This window comes from Dermacentor albipictus, chromosome 4 (genome assembly GCF_038994185.2).
Source record: "Dermacentor albipictus isolate Rhodes 1998 colony chromosome 4, USDA_Dalb.pri_finalv2, whole genome shotgun sequence".
NCBI lineage: Eukaryota > Metazoa > Arthropoda > Arachnida > Ixodida > Ixodidae > Dermacentor > Dermacentor albipictus.
The window spans coordinates 108889181-108910266 of NC_091824.1; the positions used below are offsets into that span (position 1 = coordinate 108889181).

Here is a 21086-nt window from a genome sequence, read left to right on the forward strand (position 1 = left end):
TAACAGTCATAACGTGCGCTCGCTGTATATAGTGTACAGTAAACAGTATTTTCGCAACCTTAAAAGTGAGGGAGCAAAAATGACTACAGTGTACGCCTATTAGAAGCTGGGGTATGGCGGAGATTTCTCTGAAGAAAGGGGCATAAAAAAGGAGCTATTTAAAGAGCCTGCTCATTTGTGTTTGTGGGTGGCGTTTACAGCAGAAAGAAGGCGATCGTAGTTTGTTAGCGTAATTATGCCATGGTATCATTGATGAGAACATGCAGACGGAAGAGGAAAGTACGTATACTTGTAGCTATACAGCGAAGAGGAAAACTTGTCCAACAGCTGGGAAGAAAAATAAAAAAGAAGGCTGTAATGTCTTGGGGAAGAAACATTCTTGGTTATCTATTTTGGGCCAAGTGGTTTGACTGTTCCTGAAAGATTCCCCACCCATCAAAGCAGCACTGATGGGCTCGAGGAGGCGGTTGCAATTAAAGGATCACTTGAAGCAGCTCATAGCAGGTAAATATGCAGGGGAGGTAAAGCGAAGCGTATAAGTAAGGAAAACTGAGAGACGAAGTCTAAGTGTTTACAGCGAAAAGATGAGCTTGATGAAGTGGGCAAGGACTTCCCGTTTTGTACAGTTGTCTCAAAGGACTCGCCGTAGTACGTGTAATACGAGGCGTGGTTACAATAAATTTCGACGACGAGGGAAACCTTCCTTTGAGCGTTCTTTCCGAGAAGTGGCGGCCAAATGAAACCACAGCAGTTTGAACGAGGCAGCTGCTTCCTGCTTCTTCAATCACTTGCGAAAACACGAAGTCTGTTCATCACTGGTGACGTAGATAGCTCGTTAATGCCATTGTAACGGGCGTAAGGGATACATTGTGTCTTGGGTTGTACGTCTGTGGCACGTGGTAATGCATCGAGCGTTTCCGGCGAAGTTTTATCTAACTGCATGTTACCTTAAAAGGAGGAAGAGAAGAGATTTGGTGCTTCGATAAATCGACTCGCTGTCCAATGCGGACAGAGAAATAAATGGGGCGAGAAAGGCAAGGAAGTTAACCGGAGAACGTTCTGGTTTGCTACCTTGCACTGGGGTAAGGGTAGGGGAAATGAAAGACGGAAATAATAGAAGAGAAAATTGAAAGAACAATAAATAGAGCAGGTTGGGAATGTCCGCGAGAACTAGTCTGTCTAATAGGCTACTCGAACGTAAACATTTCAAGAGTGTCTTCACTGTTTTGTGGTGTGACGACTTAGTTTGGCGTTTGAGGACTAGCTGCTCCGAAAGCAGTCGGTCGTCATGACGCGCCAGAGCGGTCGCGAGTGACTGCCCGTGTGCGCTGTATTGGGGACGGTGGCGAAGAACGTGTCAGATAGCGTCCTCGTTGCCGCAGTGGTCACATGCAGCAGTATCTTGCCTTTTGATGCGGAAAGCAAAGGATTTGTAAAAGCGACATCAAGCTACAGTCGGTAAATAATCGTTGTCTCTGGCCGGAATAGTTCAGGTGGAGGACAAAGTTGAAGACAGGGGTCCAGTCGATGAAGACGTGTGTGCTGTAAACTACGTTTGTTTCACAACGACTGTATGACGTCGTTTGCAAGCACTCGAAGTTGCGCTGCTGCATCTGTTCTTGACAGCGGGATTGGTTCCTGGACGCCGTCTTCATGAGCAGGTCTAGCAGATTCATCGGCATGTTCGTTGCGCATTACGCCGCAGTGGCTAGGAAGCCACTGAAGTATGACGTTGTGTCCTTGCTCGACGAGGCGGTGAAGGAGCTCTCGGATTTCTAGAACCAGTTGTTCGTAGAGTCCTCGGCGTACGCCAGAAAGCAAGCAATGTAGAGCTGTTTTGGGGACACTGAATACGCTGCATTTTTGAGGTGGTTCCACTTGAATTATACATTGTGTAATACGAAGAGCGGCAAGCTCCGCGGCTGTCGCTGTTGTCTGGTGGGATGTCTTGAACTTCAAGTTGGTAACTTTAGCAGAAAAAATGACTGATACTGCAGAACGGTTCACAGTTGTTGAGCCATATCACTGTATAGATCGGTATGATTGTTGTACTTTTCGTGCAGCAAAAGCAGCAAAAGTTGCTTGAGAGCTGCTGATTTATTCGTGGTCTTACTGGCTTGGAACGTGCAATCTGTCAATTGCCCCGAGTCAATTTACGTTTTTTTTCTTCGTCAAGTGGGATGTTATGCGTTCACTGGTGGCTTAATTCGCGCTGTTTGAATAACGCAGCCTTTGGCTATTAAGCTACATGCTATTTACACTACAGTCTTCCAGTGTTGTCCAGTACCTGCAAGTCAAATATTCGCTCATTGGAGAGCTTACGGGGCCAGGCATTGCGCACGTGCTTAGGACTTCCTCGCTGTTCATCAACAGCTGCAACAATCACGCTCGCTAAAGATCATTCCATCCAAACATGCATTGATGTGGACATTGATGTGGATGAACCACCTGGACTCTAGACCATTTTCCGTAATGAAGATCCTTGGACCCTGGCCGTTCGCATGGATGGCACAGAATGCCACGAAAACGCTCTTGAAATACCTCAAGTCGACAGGTCTTGGGAACTGTGTGTAGACTCGGTGCGAACCTTCCACTGTGCGCGAAACTGTGCTCTCTCTCTGCATCTCCACACCCCCAGTGCAGGGTATTAAACCGGACGTGCATCTGGTTAACCTCCCTGCCTTTTCGGTCTTCTATTTCTCTCTGTCTCTCTCTCTCTCTCGGCTATTATGTATACTTGTACTTGGCTACGCGCGAAAGCTTCATCCCATCGGCTGCTGTCTTGTCTCCCAAAAGAACAAAACGTAATATTGTAATCGTTCAATAACTTTATATGACGCATTAAAACGCACGTTGATTAAGAAAAAAAATTTCGAAGTAGTATACTAAAATCGTGTACGAAAAAGTAAATGCTGTAGTTGCGTCCAGCATGTACTAGCGGAGATATTGTGTTGAAAGCTCTCTCCGGTTTTATTAGTATGCAACTTGGAGAGGAAACGGCTTGGTGTAGCGACGATGGCAAACACACGAATACTATAGGAAAGAGAAAGGAAGTGTTGGCAGATCAACTGATGAAGCATAGAGCGCCTGGCGACGGTTTCATTCGTACATAGATATATCAACTACTCGAGAACACCTTCCTCTCAGGTGAGGCGTATGCACCTGGCTGACAGTTAGCGACACTGTTACCAGATATCAAAACAGCTACGTAATCCAAAGCTAGAAAAAAATATGTTCTCTCAAAAATTAGTGAAATGTAATGTCAGGCCTTAATGAAGGTTGTCTAAACAGAGCCGCCACTGTTAACATAGAAAAAGATGACAATTCGCCATTTATTTTGGAGCGGAGCTCTTAGGCGCCCGTTCCTGCGTTTGGCGTAGGCGTCGTCCCTCGGTGTAACCAAATGAGTGAGCACAGCGAAGGATGAAAGAGTGAACGCAGAGCGAAGCGGGCTTGATAGACGGTGATAGCGAAGAGAGCGCGACGAGGAAAGCGGAGGAGGAGTGTGCAGCGTAACGATATGACGGAAAAGGAGGAGGAGGGTATGGCGAAAGCGTGAGAAGAAAAGCGTAGTTCCGCGCAAGACGGGCTCAACGGCGACGTCCGCTATGCGATGGCGCCATGGTAGCGCACCGTCGGCTTTCCACCGATGGCATGGGACGAGCGCGTCGACCGATGCCATATATGTAAAGAAAGCGCTGCATGAGGGAGGGTCTGTCTACGGCGGCTGCTGTGAATCGCGCCCACACGTCACCCACGCGCTGCCTCTCGCAATCTCCCGATAAGCGAGGCGGGTCGCACCACACTTCGCTCCATTTGTAATGTGCCGCACGAGACAGATTGTTCGTGCCAGCCGATATACCCTATATAAAACACTTATAGAGCTGCACACAAATTTCGCATGAGGGAGTACCATAATTATCACTGAATGTTTTTCTCTACAAACACTATATTCAGGAGGTGTTCAGTATTGCAGCAAATTCGACAATATCCAATAATCTTGAGGTTTAATGCAATCTTACATTATTGCGTTGTTGAATTCGTAAATATTGTTCGAAATTGTTTGCCACAGCCGTAAATGTTCTTAAGGATAACATAATGAGAGCTGTATTTTCTGTCAAGTCCGTTTGAATACTGACCACGTAGTGCATTTATAAATATAACACTGAAGAAACGCTAGGCAATGTTGCGACCGGAGGTCCTAACATGCGAGATGATCATTCACCGTGGAGGACGGAGGGAACGTGTCGCTGGGCCTGACATTCAGGACGTTTTAAACACACGTTTACATCTACATGTTCTACAAGAATGACAATGAGTACTGAAGGTAGGCAAGATGATTACGTTGAAGTTCTAGCTACCCATGTCTTTTACCAAGCGTCCGTCTCCTCTTTGAACCCCTCCGTAGGCCTGGTCCAGAAGCCTTCCCCCAATCCTGTGTCATGAGATGGATTACACCATCCTGCGCCAATCCTGAGGATGGTAGCTCTTTTCTTCCGAGGAGAACTTGGCCCAAAACGCACGCATATTACTATGCACGAACAGGGAAAAGGAGAGGCACAACGACCCCGTCTCCGGCGCAGACATGGCATAGTGGGCCGATGTGAGGTGACGTGAAGGAATGTGTCCTTGCAAAATGCACAAACCCTTCATGACGGAGCCCAGCTGCTTGCCATGAATCATCGCAGTTGGATTGTGGGTCTGACGAGGTCATCGGCTCGTTCACCATTGTCGCGTCCTCCTTGAGCGACTGGTCTTGTTGGGTAAACAGCCGATTGCAACACTAACTATACTATGTCGCTCAGTTTGTTTGAAAGAGCAAATATAAAGACGATGGAAATTAAAGCAGGAATGCTGCTTTGCCGCTTCAGCCAACAATAAAGTACTTTGAATATGAAGAAGCGTATAAGCTGAGTGAACTAATCAAGGAATGTCTTTTTCCCCATAGGAATCCTGAACAATCATGTAGCCACCAAAGAACAAGAGCTCTTCATTTGTTTTATTAACCCCACCCCAGCCCCCTTTCTTACACTTCATCTAATAGGTTCTACGCCAGCACGCACACTAAAGTGAGAGATGTTTTAATATATGAATTATTAGAAGCTCAACTGGAACCAAACGTCCGAGTCGCAGCAAAGCTGACCTTCGTCTAACGTCGCTCAGCGTTGGTAACTCTTCATTTTTACAGAGCCGCTTGACCGTTTCCGAAATCTCTATATTTAGCGAAAAGTTGCTAAGTAGTGATGACAATACCTTTCTCAAAATTTGACTTTTTGATGTTTTCATTGTTCCTAGACGTCCTGCGTATTAGGTTGAAATTGTTATTTAAATTTTATCTTGGTGTGACAAGCACACGTTCTCAGTATGAAATACGAATACAACCCCGAATTTTAGAAAACGGTTTCATATCTCAAGATTATAATTTGCCTAGAAAAGCAACTTGAATATACCCGGATGGCTTACTGATAAGTTATTACGGTACGGCTTTAGAAGTCACGAGGAATAGGGAATGATAGAAAGATAAAACAATGTAGATAGAAGGTAGGGCGGTCAACCAGACCAGAGTCCGGTTTGCCACCCTACGCTGGTCTAAGAAAGAGGGAGAACGGAATTAGGAATAGATTGAGCACTGCGCGCATACAACAGGTCGTGCAACAGCACTGCAATCGGTAACTGAGGCCGGTGTTTTTTCAAAGACTTCAGTATCGCACGAATTGATTTCTGGGCCTTCGACGGATGTTGCTAGGGTCCCGGAATTTTTGTTTCCTAGAAAAGGCAAACAAGCTCCGTGGTCTCTCCGAGTGCGTCATAAATTATATAATTGGGTCATTTATTTTCATTTTCGTGCTGCAAGGCGATGTGAGTGCCGTCTTGGAGTCGCTGAAAACTACTTACTCTTGCGCCTCTCCTACTGAAGTTATAAGCTTTATCGAGCTTAGGATAGCAAATAGTCCAGCCATTGTTGACGATGTTGCACGAGGTGACCTAAATTACTTGTTTATTGAAGTCTTGTATAACAAATGCTGAAGTTTGAATTTGTGCAACTGGAGCCACTGTGTAGAAATCTGTACGATCCTTATTATCGCATATGTAGTTGGTGTAATTCGTATAGTCAAGGAGTTGAGCAGACTTATTGAACCTGTCTCGTTCCGTAACTATACTATCTACTGCCAACGCTATTTTTGGGAGCGTAAGCAGACATGGAGTTTATTCTACGTATGATCTATAAAACTAGTTTTTCGGGAAGATATAGAGGTGATCTTGAAGTTCTTTACAGAACTGGCTTCACTGAAATTTCCGAGTGTCATTGTGGCTTTCTCGACGAAGACACATATCACCGTCTTCTAGAATGCTCGTACCATGACACACGAAGACGCCGATTGAAATCTCCATTAATGGCATTAGACCTCAGTTTAAAGGCATTGTTAGGCCCGTGGGCATCAAGAGCAATGAAATAGTACTTTAATAGCGCTAAAGATTTTGGTAGAATGCGGCATTATTGACCGTTATTAACGAAGGAAAAAAATTTCGTTTATGACAGCATTCTTTATTTTTACTAACAAGGCGCATATGCGATATTATTCTGGTTAGCACAACCACTTGAGGGTTTCTTTGTTATGTGATACCGTTCGTATTTCCGCTCTAAGAGTGTCTTTGTAATCTCATGTTATTTTAACTTGTATGTGAGAACGCAACTTTGTTTTAACTATGTTGTGTGTTGCTATATGTTGTATCTTGCAACAGTATTTGGTATGTGCCACATATTCAAGATCCAAGGAGTAGCTGGCGTGATATTTGTGCTACAGCATAGCCTTATGTTATGTCAATATTATCCCTAATTAAAAAAAACACATGGTTGGCGTAAAGGGTAATGCGCAAATTTATTTCATGGCGCGGTTACGCGTGTGGTTTAACCAGGTCTAGCGCAAGAAAGAAAACAAAAATACAATATGTGAATAAGAATAGTTGTAACAATATTAAAACACTGCTCAGGAAACGAAAACCAAGGTCTGTTGAACATTCAAGGCTCAGTTAAGGACGAGTAAGACTTATGCAGTTCCATTCAAGCAGTGCGAGTAGGGAAAAAAAGTCTGCTGTTAGTTTAGCAGAGGGAGTGCACTTGCTGTCATGTTTGCTTAATTTATTTATTCACGGGGTGTAACGTCTCAAAGCGATTCAGAAGCTACGAGACAGACCGTAGGGGATTTCTTTGGAATAATTCTGACCACTTGGTGCCAGCTTATGCATATGACTAAATATCATGTGAAGCCAATTTAGACACTTCTTATTCCTTCATAGTTGGAGTTTTTCAATGCTGCTCGCAATCAGGAGCTCAGTCGGAGAATCACAAAGATTGGAATAAAAATAAAGAGAAGTCTAACTTCTCGGCGGCCATGCTGTAATTACTCAGCGCACGACGCTGAGTACAAGTTGATCTTTTCCTGTCAGGGGTATCGCGACGTTGACCTTCAGCAAAGCGGAAAATGGTGTACCGGCTCACACTTCCGCTTGCGACATGTGAAGGCGTTGTCGGTGTTACTTCCGCACCCTGTAACGCACTCACTCGCTGCGCTTGCATTGATTTATTCTTCTTCTGCGGCTGCTGAAAGCGTGAATATTACGCATACTGGTGCATAACGCTCACCATGTCTGCATGAATAACAAATGAATGATATAATTATGTGATTGCATGCTAAAACATCTACAGGCACAAAATATTGAAATTAAAACGTAGTTCTTGCAGAACGGAGCCTAACAGAATCGTTCTCGAAACGCAAAAGCGCCTTGTGTGAAGAAAGGTGTGTCGCCTCGGTTGAGAGAAGCGTCGTGTGAAAGCGAGTTCCAGAATAGGTTGGTAAGACACAGTGCACTTCAGTAAATTCGTGCCATGTGCAACGTTTGTTTTCAGTAACGATAAACCAAGCAAGTAGCGTTGCAAATAAAGAAAAAAGACTGGGGTAAAGGTAGGTCGCCAACATACGTGCTTTCGCTGCTGTTTTACTGGCAACTTCAGCACCACTGGTTAGGGGGTATAAAAACACTTTCCGACTATTCTAACTTCATCACTGTAATGTAGATCAAAGGGACCAACATGGTTATGCACACAAAAAAACTAAGCCATAACTTAGCCCAGCTAACTATCTCAGTAGGTAACAGGAGACTTAAGATTGTGACATCTCTACAGCTGCGCGCGTGTGCGCCACGGACGACCTTGCATACTCTCACTTGTCAAACCGACGTTTTTTTTTTACGTAGTATGCAAACTTGTGTTTCGTGAAGACTGTACGTCGTTGAGCGTCAAAGTATGGTAAATGACACAGAAGGTGCTCTAGACTACTCTAGCTAAACTCATCCTATTAGTCAATAGAATGCTCTCGTAAGTAAATATCATGGGACCATGGCCTATGCATTCTTGCATGCGAAAGGCCACAAAAGCCCTTCACTTCCTCAAGACTACTGGACTGTACGAGCGCTTATGACAGTGGACATTCCTCTGAGACTGACTCTGGTAATGACTGGCTCTTCATTATTTTTCTTCTCTCTCACTCTTATTTATCTTCCGCTTGCCCCTTCCCCAAGTGTAGAGTAGCCAACCGGGCACGTCCTTTGTTAATCTCCCTACCTTTCTATTTTCGTTTCTCTCTCACCCTCGTGCAGACTGTGACGTGCTTGCGTACGCTCAACTCGCCGAGTTTTCTGTGGGATACCTCCACCACGGCCGCTGGATTTTTATCCAGCGGCCGTGCCTCCACAGTGACTAAGTCCGCCTATAATGGTATATAGAAATGCGTGACCGATATGGTGGAATCGAATCTGTCTTGCATACACAGCAGCCCAATGCTCTAACGATTAGTCCTCGATCGCAGGTGTGTTTCTCTCGTGACAAAGTTACTCTGTATAAAGGCTGGCGCGTGCGTCACGTGTAAGTTTGTGGAATTATTCCCTCGTGACAGCTAGCGCTTTGAGTCACTGTGAGACTGCACACATTCGGGATCGACCATCGTTTTTACATCAGGCGCCGATACCTCCGAAGTGGTTCAAGTCCGCTCATAATGCTATTGCATTAAAAGTTGCGGCCTGGTCGTTGCGGCGTCGTTAGCGACTTCTGTGGTTCCGACGTTCTTTTCCGCATCTCATTCTTGGCGCATCCCGCATTGTGGGTACGTGCTTTGTTTGACGTTCATCGTCACCATTCTCCTATACGCGTAGTTAGTGCTGCTGCGTGATGCTGGTTTTATGGTCATGACGACAAAATTTGCATGCAGTGGCCACAACGTCACCCTCGTCCGCTACAGTATTGCCTGTTGTAGCCTCCGAAATGCATGCACAGATGCCATCGCTCTCAGTGTGTGGGGCTCAAAAGCGTGCACAAATTGCAAAGAGCGATAGAGCAATGGTTCACACTTCCGGTTCCTAACGTCACATTGTTGAAACGACGCTAGTTAAAATTGCAGTGGTGGTAGCATGCAAAAATTTCTTTAACGTGATTATTTGGGTACCCTCCGCATGTTTTGCAGTATGTAACACTTGATGTATTGTTTTCTACTCTTTATTGACACCTTTTTTGAGAATGGTACAAGCGCAAGGCAAACATGGACGAAAAAAGGCACACATACACACATATTTATGACGCTGGTATGACAATGACGGCACTATGACACCATTGAATATCACTTGCTGTTCTGGTGACTGATTACGCAGAACAGATTTGGGCTCCTTGGCACCTTTGTGTCAGATGGCTTTCTGCAATATATAAGCTCGTTCGCTGCGAGCAATGTGGTATCCTTGGTGAATAAAGTTTTTGTTTTTTTCGCCTTAGTGAGACGTTGAAGCTCGGGACGATAAGGCGGCCAGTTGATGAAGGAATAATGTCGTATACCACCACGGTCGTAGTAAGCGTAACGGAATTGACAGAGGCACAGGCGAAGAAAATTCAGTGGTGAGCTCTTGACTGCTGTCACCGCAAATAAAATGAAGGCAATCTGAATTTGGGGATAAGTATCTTTTTATTGAACCGATCCCACTACGTATTATTGTATATGGTGCCTACGATGATGATTTTTTTGTATGTACATGGGTGAGTGGATGTATATTTACAAAGCGTCATCTTTCCGCATTTTCTCATAGAGGGACTTCAGTTCGTCGAGGTCCATGTAGCAGCCTTTCAGGTGCCTGCAACAAATCAAACGACATAAATATAGCTAAATCACGTTTCGAGGACATACTTAGAAATAACGGTTTCCAAAGAAACTCACTACATGCCTTATGGCTAAGGAAATTCTTGTGATAGCTTAACTTATCTGCTCCCTCATACAACGTCCTTTAGGTTTCCTCCCGCATATATTGAAGTGCATTTGCCACAATATTTCTCAATTAAGACTCAGTTTCTTCCGAATTTCTTATGAAACTTAGCTACGCGACCTTCGCAACGGCTCTCCTAATCTATTGAAGTGTAAAGTTTAAATTGAAGCGGGGATCACTGAAAACTCGTCTGATAAATCAAGTATGAACCGCTGAACTTCCGGATGCTTTATGCATTGTTTTGCAAGTCATAGGTTTTTTTTCCTTACCATATACCATCTATGCTAATTATCTTGATTAATGAAACGGAGACAGCCAGCAACGGTAAAGTGAGTCTACGTGGGAGGTGACTAAAAGGCAGCTCTCTTTTTTTCTTTGAATATTGGTACCAAGAGCGTCACAGGCGCAGCCGCATTTCTGTTTACGAGCAGTGCCGTGACAGCTTTCGTACGAGTCTAACCCAAACGAAAAAGATGTCATATTTGACGCACGGGATGGAAATCGTTTGACTACGGTTTTAATTAGCATAGGCAGTATCACTAGCCCGTTCGTGACATTCTCTAGCGTTCTCTCACCTGTCAACCTTCGTGGGGTCAAAGCCCGTCCTTCCGTGCAAAATCCTGCGGTTGTTCATCACGACTAGATCACCGGGACTCAGGTAGAAGGAGTACTGGAGCGTGCTCTGCTCGATGCGCTGCGCGAATAGCCGTAATGCCTCGTAGTAGGTGGCCACCTGGTCCTGGGGCAGCAGCGGCGGCCTCATCGAGAACAGGCTGAAGTGGATGTCTTTCAGCTTGCCCATGTAGTCGACGCTTATCACAGGCCACGATTCACGGAACCACCTCTGCGTAAATAGCGGAGCAAAACGTTTTTCATTCGATTGGTCGGTGTTGGCTGTTTTTATGAGCTTCTACATTTGTCTGTTATTTTCTTTTGTTCTTCTGTACCCATTGCTTATTCAAGAGAAGTAAAGCGTGTGCCCTTAACGTTAGCATCATCCTTTGTTACATTATTGCGTAGCTTGCTTTCATAACTTAGCTTTTTAGCGCATTCTTAGTTGCGGGAGCATGTTGCTAAACTAGTGTAGTCATTTTGGCCTGCTATTGCGTGATTGGCAATGCTTTATGCTGTCGTCTGTAGTACAGGAAAACAGGATCGTGTTACTTAAAGCAGCTCCTTTCGAGAAGCTGTTTTACTGGTCCATTGATCACTAAACATGCCACGCACGGTGTTGACACAGCTCCCTGGAGGCATGCATGAGTTCACTTGTATTTGAGAAAAGTTAACAAGGTAAACTGCCCTTCATATCGCAAGAGACTGAACTCTTAACTATACGACCATAGTGACATTGCCAGATCCAGATCTGCCAAATGTCTTCGTGTATTTCAATAGGGAAGGACTACGGCGCTCATCTTTATATTGCCCTATTGTAGCAGGCTACAAAACTACCAGCAGGCTGCTTGGCCTGCGCGTTTTCCCTACCTTTGATGATATACATCTTTTGAGTTTCGTGCAGGAGTTCCAAGAAAGCAAACCGCGCTGATTTCTCACTATGGCGTACTGTTGCTGTGCATGTGGTTGTTCAATTACTTGCCATGGCGACAGCGTTCATCTTGGAGCCGAATGCAAAAAAAAAAGAAACGCCTGCGTGTTGAAATTTAACTGTACGTTAAACCTCCGGCGATTATAATTAGTACGTATACCTCAACTACGGCATTCCTCGCAAATCACCGTGAAGTTTTGGCGCATTCAGTCTTATCACGTTGCCTAAAGGAAACTGCTACATCTATAACCTTCTCACGGCATACTCACGTCTCTCTCGGCGTCCAGGAATGAGAACACGACCGGTGTCGTCGAGAGAATCTTGAAGTGCTCGGGGTAGTTGTAGCGTAGCCACTGAGCCGCGTAGAAGCCGTCCACGAAGAAAGACTTGCCGCCGGCCTTCTGGCCGCAGGTGGCTGGGTCGGCAGCCCTGAGGCAGTGCAGAAGCTGCACGCCCGGGGCTCGTTCCCGGTATGCCAGGTCGGTGTGGTGGCCGAACTGGACTCCCGTGTACGACAAGTGGGTCTTCGGGTCAGCGTTGTAGCGCACGTCGAAGGTTAAGCCGTAGCCGGTCTCTCGGATGTAGCCCATGCGCCGTGCGACACTGATGATCTCGTGCTCGTGGAGGGGCACTCCTAAGGACAGCGAGGAGTACGAAGAGAGCTTTTAAAAGCCCGCCGTCAACAAAATTGCACACATGAAAATGATTTCATTCTTGTGTTCAACCGAAACGATATATGCATATAGCTCGCAACGTTGATAATTTTAGTGTCCCGAAATCAAGACTTCCAAAGTATGCTGTCTCTACCGCATTCTTATGGTGGCAGCCACTATTTTCACTTCTCACGCTGGATACTAATGTATTAATGTATACTAATTTTATTGTTTCTGTGTGTCTGTGTGAGCAATGACTTGTTGGTTTTTCTGTGCACTTTTGTTTACTTTATTTACGTTTAGTTCGCAGATATCATAGTTGTTCCGTTAAAAGGCACCTCAACAACCTCCTATACTCAAGCTCTATTCACTTATTATCATTCAGATGGGCTATATGTATATATATATATATATAATATTTGCTCTTATAAATTGGAAGGCGAGAAAAGGAAGTGCGGAAAGCTTACCTTTGAGGACGGAGATGCCGTACTTGCAGACGTTCTTGAGCATCTTCTTGAGACCAGCTCGCGTACCCATGAAGTCTTCGTACTCCAGTTCAGGCGGATTCTCTTCTATCTCGTCACGGTTCCACAGGATCACAGAAGACTTCTTGTTTGTGTAAGCCTCATCCTTGATGTCATCGTGCGGCTGCGGCACAGCCATGGGCTCGGCAGCGGAAGCAGGAGGCGCCACGTTAAAGGTGGTTGGTGCTCTGCAGGTTGTTAAATGGAATAGAACACATTTTTAATGCGGGAAACGAAATCACGGGATATTTTATCATTGGAACAGTCTCTGAAATCATATAGCTTTCCGATGTGGCTATCATGAGCCATTAAAAGAGCACAAGATTATTATTCATATGGCTCGAGGTGTTGCACGATTGAATTGTATATTACAAGGCCATAGGCAGACCTTCGTGCATCCTATCTTCTGTCAGGAAGAGGGACGGTTGTAACAAGTAAATGGTCGTGCGAATTCTCAGTCGCAGAATAGCAAAATAGTCTGTCAGGTACTGCCACGTGTTACATTTCCCGAAGAGTTCTATAGTATTAATAATTGACATTCGAATCTATCAGCTGCGTGGAAATAGCGATCCTGCAGTTTATGAAGTCTAGGTCGTTTGATGTATTTAATTCACGCTTTCATTGTTTGTGTGCCTATGTCTCTTCAGAGGTCACAAAACGTTGAGCTCAGGGCGTCACTGTTACGTAGCATGCAGCTTAGCAATAGGCAGAATTTGGTGACTTACGCTTCTCGCTCCTTCGGCTGGAACAGCTGGGAGAACTGGTGCAGCCACTCGGCAGAGTAGGTGCTGGCATGAGGCGGCCTGCGTGCTGACTGTGGCCAGAAGACCTCCAGAAGCTGCGCGTTGTTCTCAACGTCCCAGGAGAGCGGCTGGATCTTTGGGTCGATCTGGGCGCTGTTCAGCTGCTTTTCTTGCGTCGGAGGGTGCACGCACGCCTGGCACCGGCAGCTGTCTCGTAGCTGTCAGAGGAGGAACAGAAATATATTTATCACGACTGTCCTTGGTTGTATTTGGTCACACTGTCTTTCTGTGTAATTGCAAGCAACAATTCACAATTTCTTCAAAATCTCCAATGTTTTAGCTAACGCTTCAGTGATAGTCGTAGCATTGGCGTTAGCTTTGTGCTCCGTGTTTTACTGTTTATTTCAACCTTCTTGCACCCATGCCATGCTTTTTTTCCTAATTAGCAAACGAAGTGTTTAGGTGCTTGCAGGATAGTATCCAGATAACAAGGGAAAGGGATGTGTGTGGCGCCACTGTTAAACATCATGGTGCCACCGTTACACTGTGTGGCCCTAGTGCATGTTTATGGGCCACTAATTCTGCCATAAAGAACGCATAGGGCCATACACCTACGCAATTTCTTCGTTTGCACCTTCGGTTTCACTGCATTACCGCAGTTAACATGCCTACTGCTGGAGGATAGCGATTGATTGTAATTTATGCTGTATTCAAATGCAATTTTTTTACACTATTAGGCGTAATACAACTGCGATGATACTCACCCAAGTGCTGCTGAACTGGCATTTGCTGTTGTCGGAGAAGGTGACGCAGAGGGTATTCTCGCTAGATTTGTACACATCTTTGATCTTTGGCGGAGGAAGTGAGAATTCTTCGTGTTCTTCGGCGAGAACGGTGCTCATAGGACGAGCCGATCTTGCCGCTGGGGGATGGAGAGAAGCAAAGGCAAGGTCACTCAGAGCCACCACTTTAACTGTGGACATGCTGAGTGAATATGACTTTCGGAGCTATGCATGCTTGCATGTGCGCCTCTGTTAGTGTGTTAACCTTGACTTCTGAGGAGCAGGTCGTTATGACATAGAGGAAACTATTTGACAGCTCGAAAGAAAAAAGGATTTGGAACGACGCTTGCGTGAGTTGCCGACTGGCAGTATTAGGTGTTGTGCCAGCAGATAATTTCTATGTGTACTACCCAGTCCTTTTGAGGTTAATTTAGACTTGACTACACTAGGGGGGAGGGTGGGGCGGGTGATGCCGCAAGAAAGTTACACCGCTCATATGAATACGTAGTAATGTCTGTCATAACGAGCAGATAAGGACAGAAGATCGGGCACGTGGTCCCTTGAGTGGGCACTCTAGGTCTCTTGTATAGGTCTGTTTGCAGGAAAGAACTCTTTAATACACATGTAAACACCGTTTAGTATCCAAAGCCTTGTTTTTCTCTCGCTCCTTTCACAGGTAACCACGTAAGTGTGTGTGGCCATATGATTACCACTATGATTAATTCCCAAAATGAGTGATATTCACATTAAGCCAGTAAACCTTGTACAATTGACGATTTATGAAAATTTGGCCTTATAAGTGTTCCACACGTAAGGTAGTCACCTACCTGTAGCTTTGGTGATCGTGACACCGGAGGAACGGCATTGAATGATGTGCCTCCCGGTTCCAGAAAGAAGGATTTTCCTGCAAACTGGGGAAAGAAACAGTCTGATGTAGTAGAAACGTTGAAAGCAATATGTAGTGTAAAGCAACATTTCTTAATGCAGTTGACATAATCGTGCTCTCTCTCTCTCATTCTCTCTCTGTATGTTCATTACGGCCTTATATAACTAGCTTTCCCTCCTTGTATATGGAGAAAGAATGCTATGCTTTTCACCTGGTGATCTAAGATTTGTCTGCTTGTGAAATACACTCGCGGTGGCCGTTCGAAATGTGCAAGGGTCACCTAGGGAGTGTATTTTATCACAGAAATCAAGGTACTCCACAGGACGTTCCTATAAAAGCAGAATTTATCTCCAGGAACGCTACCAAAACCTGTAGGTACAATGGCTGTTTCTATGATTACCTGTGCACGCAGCCTCTAATCACAGTGATGCACAAATGACTGCCGCTAATAAAGCCTACCGTCAGATACTCTCTGACCTTTGCGGTCAAATGACTGTAAGAAAATGTTCATGACATGCTCACTCCTATTCAATGGCTTATCAACGCACCAGTTATCAGCGACCCATAATTAAATAATTGCAAGATGGTAGTCTTCAGCGCTTTTGAGCTCAGTAGCTGTTGTCTCCTAGCCCATTGTTACGTTGCAGGTCGCGTGCCCTCTGGACGGCATTCGACGTTCACTCTGGCACAACACAATGCAATGATAAAAGACAAGGACGTGTGAGATAACTCGTGTGTCACGTATGCCGCCTGCCGAACCGAGGCTTCCCTGTGGAACCGTTAGAGTGTGACATCCTCGTGATAATGAGCGATAGCGCCGCTAGTATGGGGACGGTGAACGACATATCTCTCCGGCAGGGATGCCCAGGGGCAAAAGTGCAGCGAGTGCCATGTTGACAGGCACTTGATGGTCTTCGGGGAACAATTTACTCATACCACTGCTTATCATTTAGCTCTCCAACGATGATAACACGGGCACACTCTTACGGATTCAGCAAAGCAGTCAATTAGGAAGAACAATTGCTTGTTGGCACAATACATTTGACAGCAGTAAGTGTCGTGTTCAATGCCGAACGGTCCATATCGCGCAATCGTTCATGCTTGTAAACCGAACCGGTTCAAAGGGGATCCCTTCACTGACGGCCATTCTTGTATTTGTATTCAAACGACAATATGATATTACTCTAAAATCCATAGAGTGCTCTAAGTAAACATTCGCCTTTAAAGCAAGGGAATTTGGATAGCGGCATTAAATATAAGGCGGCAGACTTGAAGTCAGCCCTGTTTACTTGTGGATTTCTTATCCTACGTCCTTGACCCAATAATAAAATCTGCTTGCTCAGCACCCTGATAAAACTGTGGCATCGCTTTTCTATCAGATATTCAGCCGCTTTAAAGTGTTCTTCTGCGTCGTCACTGCCATAAGAACGCTGAAGCGGCAAGGGTACACAAGTTCGCCCCAGGTTGTATATGTCTCAAACAGCGGATGCCGCCACCCCTGTCCCGAGTCTAAGAGCACATCAACTTTTCAAAGCAAGGTGAGCACCGGCACCACCTCTCTCACTTCGGCAGTCTAAGGGTCGCGTCTCGAGAGGAGGGGACCTCCCTTATCGTTGTCTAGCCGCCTGTGCTCTCAGTGACGTAACAGCGATTGAGATGCCATAAAACCAGCAAACAGAGACTCGCCGAGCAAGCGCACATATCGTTTCAGCTGCGGACTCAAGCAACAGCGATAACATGTATGCTTCAAGCTTCCCCCCGTGCCGGTGCTTGGACGGAGAAGAAAACCATGTCGGCAATTTGCCAGCCGCCGTGGCTGTGCTCACAGCGTGCGGGATTTTGTGCCTCGACGTCAAGGGAACGTGAGGTCACGCTGCTCCGGACATCTTTACATGCTCTCGAGTGGCTTCGCGAGCAAAGTCATTGTACAAAGTCATGCTTAACGCTCGACTTTATACAAATGGGATAGCTTGGAATCGCTCCAGCGGAAGAGATTCAGAGGAAGCGCTTGGCACTACGCCCGATTCTGAGGCAAACGTGAAAAAAACTAAAGATAATGTGCATAATGTGGAGTGTTTGCGACCTGCGCGCCTGTTTTGTGAAAACACACGTGCGCAATATGATTTGCGTAACATAGGCGCCATTACGACTAGGTAATTCACTTGGAGCTGGTTGGCTGACTGCATGCGTCAAACAAGCTTTGGTCTATAGATAGCGACATCAGTCATTTAAAGAATTTGATTATGTGGCTACAGTCAGTTTCATCCACGAGTTGATATTTTCTCTTCTTTATGAATTCCTAGGCCGTATTAAGAAGTCATTTCTATGCAGTCACAAAAGATGCTCAAGGCATGGTGTTATACTTAAAGATTCAAATTTTCAGCGAATAACTGCTGATTTTTCTTTCCTTTTACGGAGGAGCCTTTCGTCATATGCCACAAGATATCCTTATTTGTGAACTTTGGCTCTCTGTGTGTAGTCATTTCAATATACGTGTCAACATTTCCTGTTATTTATGAAGTGAAGGTGGCCTAATGCACGGCTGCGTTATGGACGCAAATAAACGCTCGGGACGGAATACCAAGAAATGCGAAACTTGCAAGGGCATCCTCAAAATGTCACTCCGTGAAGCTCATTGCGTGGGAGTTCCTCTGCTTCCAGAGCCGCTTGTAATGTTAACTGAACATGCCTCCGACTACTACGCATAACTAGATTTCAGAAACAGAAACATCGTGCTTGAGCATTCCTCGGAAAGGCAACTTAACGTTCATATGCAAACACTGTACAATCTATGACTTGGGGAGGAGGGCATTGACCCAGGTCTTGGTAGCCCCACGAGCTAATCTCAAATTTTGCTTAAAGGGTGTCAGACATATCGCCTTGGCGCATGATTGACAAGATTTGCATAAGCACTTGCTTTCAATTCACAGGTAAAAGCACACGAGCACGTGTACTCACCTTCCATGGTTGCAAAAGTTCGCTCTGCCAACTTTTCATGTATGGGGTGGTCAGCTCTGCACTGGAGTTCAACTTGGTTTGAAAGAACCTCCAGGGTTTGCCATTCTTTATGCGGATGGGCGGCCAATCAGAGACTGGACCGTGAGCCACGTGACCAACACAACCTTCTCCTACCGCTGCTCTCGCCGCCATGTCCGAGGAATCCTTCTCCCGCGCCCATTTCTCCGTGGCTCTCGAAGTTTCTCGAACCCTCTCGCTGCTCGCGTTAGAGAGAAAGGGAGAGATAACCGCCGTCCCGATGGCGCGCGCACGCGCGCGTTGCTCGGCACGTCTTCGCGGGTTCCGCATACGTGATGTCGAAGCCGGGCTGCTGTCAGCGTGCGAAAACTTCGACAGCTAGACGTGGCTAATTTCATAGGATGTGGAACAGTGACGTCTGGTTGTCGCCATGCATTGCTCAAACTCGCACAATTCATCACGAGCACTAAGCAGATTTGCCAGGTGCGCCAGGTAAACGTTGTATTTTCCTCCCATCATCCAGATCAAGTTTATTAGCGTAGTTGGTTGCTATTGCAAATATAAGTATATCAGAAGATTTAAGCCCCCCTGAAGCTTGTTTTTCAGACGTTTGACTGACACTTCACATTTCCTAACGCCAGCGTAGATCTTGCACGTTTCAGCAAGTGTTCTTTTTTTTTTGTATCTCCCTCAGTCGTTTCTGCGCGCTTTCCAGCGTTTCTAGCATAACTGTAGCGTGTAAAGCCTTGCGGTAACTTAAGCACATCAAGAGAGTGTTTTGACATTCTTTTTTCAAAGCGCGAGACGGCCTTCCGACGCAATGTCCCTCTCTGCTCTTGTTCCCAACGGCCGGTAAACAACCTCAACTCGGCCGGATATGACTTTCCATGCTTCGCTGATAAATTTCCTCTACAACGTCCCTCCACACACCTGTTTGCATTCATCTTTTACCTCACAAAAACAAGCGCCTTTCGGTAACGTTACCGAGAGGCGTTTTCTTTCTTTGTCGTTGCTCTCGCTCTATCTTATTTTTCGTCCCCTCTGTTTGCCTACACCTAAACCGTCGCTTGAGCAACAGCGGCGTGACGTATAAACAGCAGCTAGTTCAAGAGACGTCGGCGGCGGTGTTCCCCGACCTTGAAGTGCGGCGAGTGAGAAAAGGCTGGGGGAGAAGTTGCGATACGGAGTCGGCTCTCTCGCACCACAGGCGAGTCGCCATTTCCTTCTCTGACCCAGATGGCCGTGTTGCTGGGTGGTTGTCGACGCGCACGAAGACAAACACGCAGCGTCATTGCCGGGGGCCGATAGCGCGCAGCTGCAGCGACAGGCCAGAGTCCGCTTACGAAACCCGCTCGCTTCGGCGGCGGGCCGAACGCACTGCAGACAATCGCGGCTCCTTGTGCGTTCTCTTTCTAGCATCGTGTTTCTGTAAAGGTATCGTCGATGAACTGGCCTCTCGTGCTGCAGGTGAACTGCGTCTTTGCCTCGCAGGTGTCCGTTTAGAATGAGTAACGCGCTTATTGTCGACAGTAGAGAGACAGTTGCTCACCACAAATAGACGCGTGTCGGTGGCTCAGAGAAATACTTACGTGCGAGTTATGTAAGAGAAAGACGCGGAAGGGCTGTCGTCAGAAATATGCGATGCAAGAATTTAAACGTTGCATTTCAATTATTTGCGGTTGTTCGCCTGCGGTCCGAGTTGCGCTTTGCCTATGTTTTCACCGCGACCGACACTTCGTAAGTGGTAAATGATACGGAAGGAATAGAATGGAGGGAAACGGATGGCTACATTATACAGGCTCCGTCTACCAACAAAAAAACTTAACTAGCTTGAATCAGTATAGCTTCATCGCCCAGCGAATAGTCTGGGTATATGCACCACGTGTGAGAGCGGCTGCAATGAGCGATGTCTGCGGAATGTAAACTTTATCAGCTGATCAGGACGCGTGGGAAACGCTACCAACTGGGAATGATTTTTTTTTTCTTTCAAGTTTCCGCAATATGTAAGTTATTTCTCTTCCTCGCTCTTTCAGCACGAGTGTGCGCTTGTTGCTAAAGTATTCACTATACTCTATCTAACGTGAGCTGTTAACACGCAGTAGAAGAATGGAAACAAGAAATCACGCGAAATGTGAACGAATGGTTGAAACTTGGCAGCAGGCAATCTTACTGTCTGTTTGAAAAAGTAGATTGAAATGTTTTCACTGCGTATGATCTTGAGATGAAGCTGATAACCAAAGATGAATTAGCAACAGCATCTGCGAAAGTGTGTCGTGGATAAACGTGAAGGTCTAATTGTAACAGACTGACGAAGGTTACGTAGCATAAATATACAGAACAAAGCCTTCCTTGCGCACCTTGAAGACGAAAGTGCGTCGAAGACCTGTGCACTCTCTCTCGAAGATTTCGCGAATGTGTGTATCTTGTGAAAGTTTGAAAGTTAATATAAATTGAACATGTGTTGAATGCTGACCGGATTAAGTTTCACATTTGCAAAACGGCCCCTAAGTAGTAACTTATTAAATATAGTTACTTCAGCAATGACTTCATTAATACTGTCTGACATCCACCAGCGGTTAGAATAAAAAAAAACGAAAAGAAACTCGTCATCTGCACTACAATGTCTTTAAGAAAACTCGACTATGTTCGTTAAAACAGCTGGGAAAGAAGAATTACG

General features: G+C 45.7%; 2 protein-coding genes across 2 annotated transcripts in view; one reads left to right on the plus strand and one right to left on the minus strand.

The window, feature by feature from the left end:
• Positions 1-9988: 9988 nt before the first annotated feature.
• Positions 9989-18549, minus strand: LOC139059247 (gamma-butyrobetaine dioxygenase-like). The gene is made up of 8 exons (XM_070537409.1): positions 18392-18549; positions 15375-15458; positions 14530-14687; positions 13748-13983; positions 12966-13210; positions 12115-12479; positions 10878-11146; positions 9989-10173 (listed from the first exon to the last, which is right to left on the minus strand). Exons 1-8 carry the CDS (start codon positions 18396-18398, stop codon positions 10095-10097), a joined length of 1443 nt encoding a protein of 480 aa, XP_070393510.1. The 5' UTR covers positions 18399-18549; the 3' UTR covers positions 9989-10094.
• A 219-nt stretch (positions 18550-18768) lies between these two features.
• Positions 18769-21086, plus strand: part of LOC139059248 (gamma-butyrobetaine dioxygenase-like) — a 62258-nt gene continuing 59940 nt past the window's right edge. The window contains exon 1 of the mRNA XM_070537410.1: positions 18769-18901. The gene's annotated coding sequence lies outside the window, so the exon portion shown is untranslated. The remainder of the gene's footprint in view (positions 18902-21086) is intronic.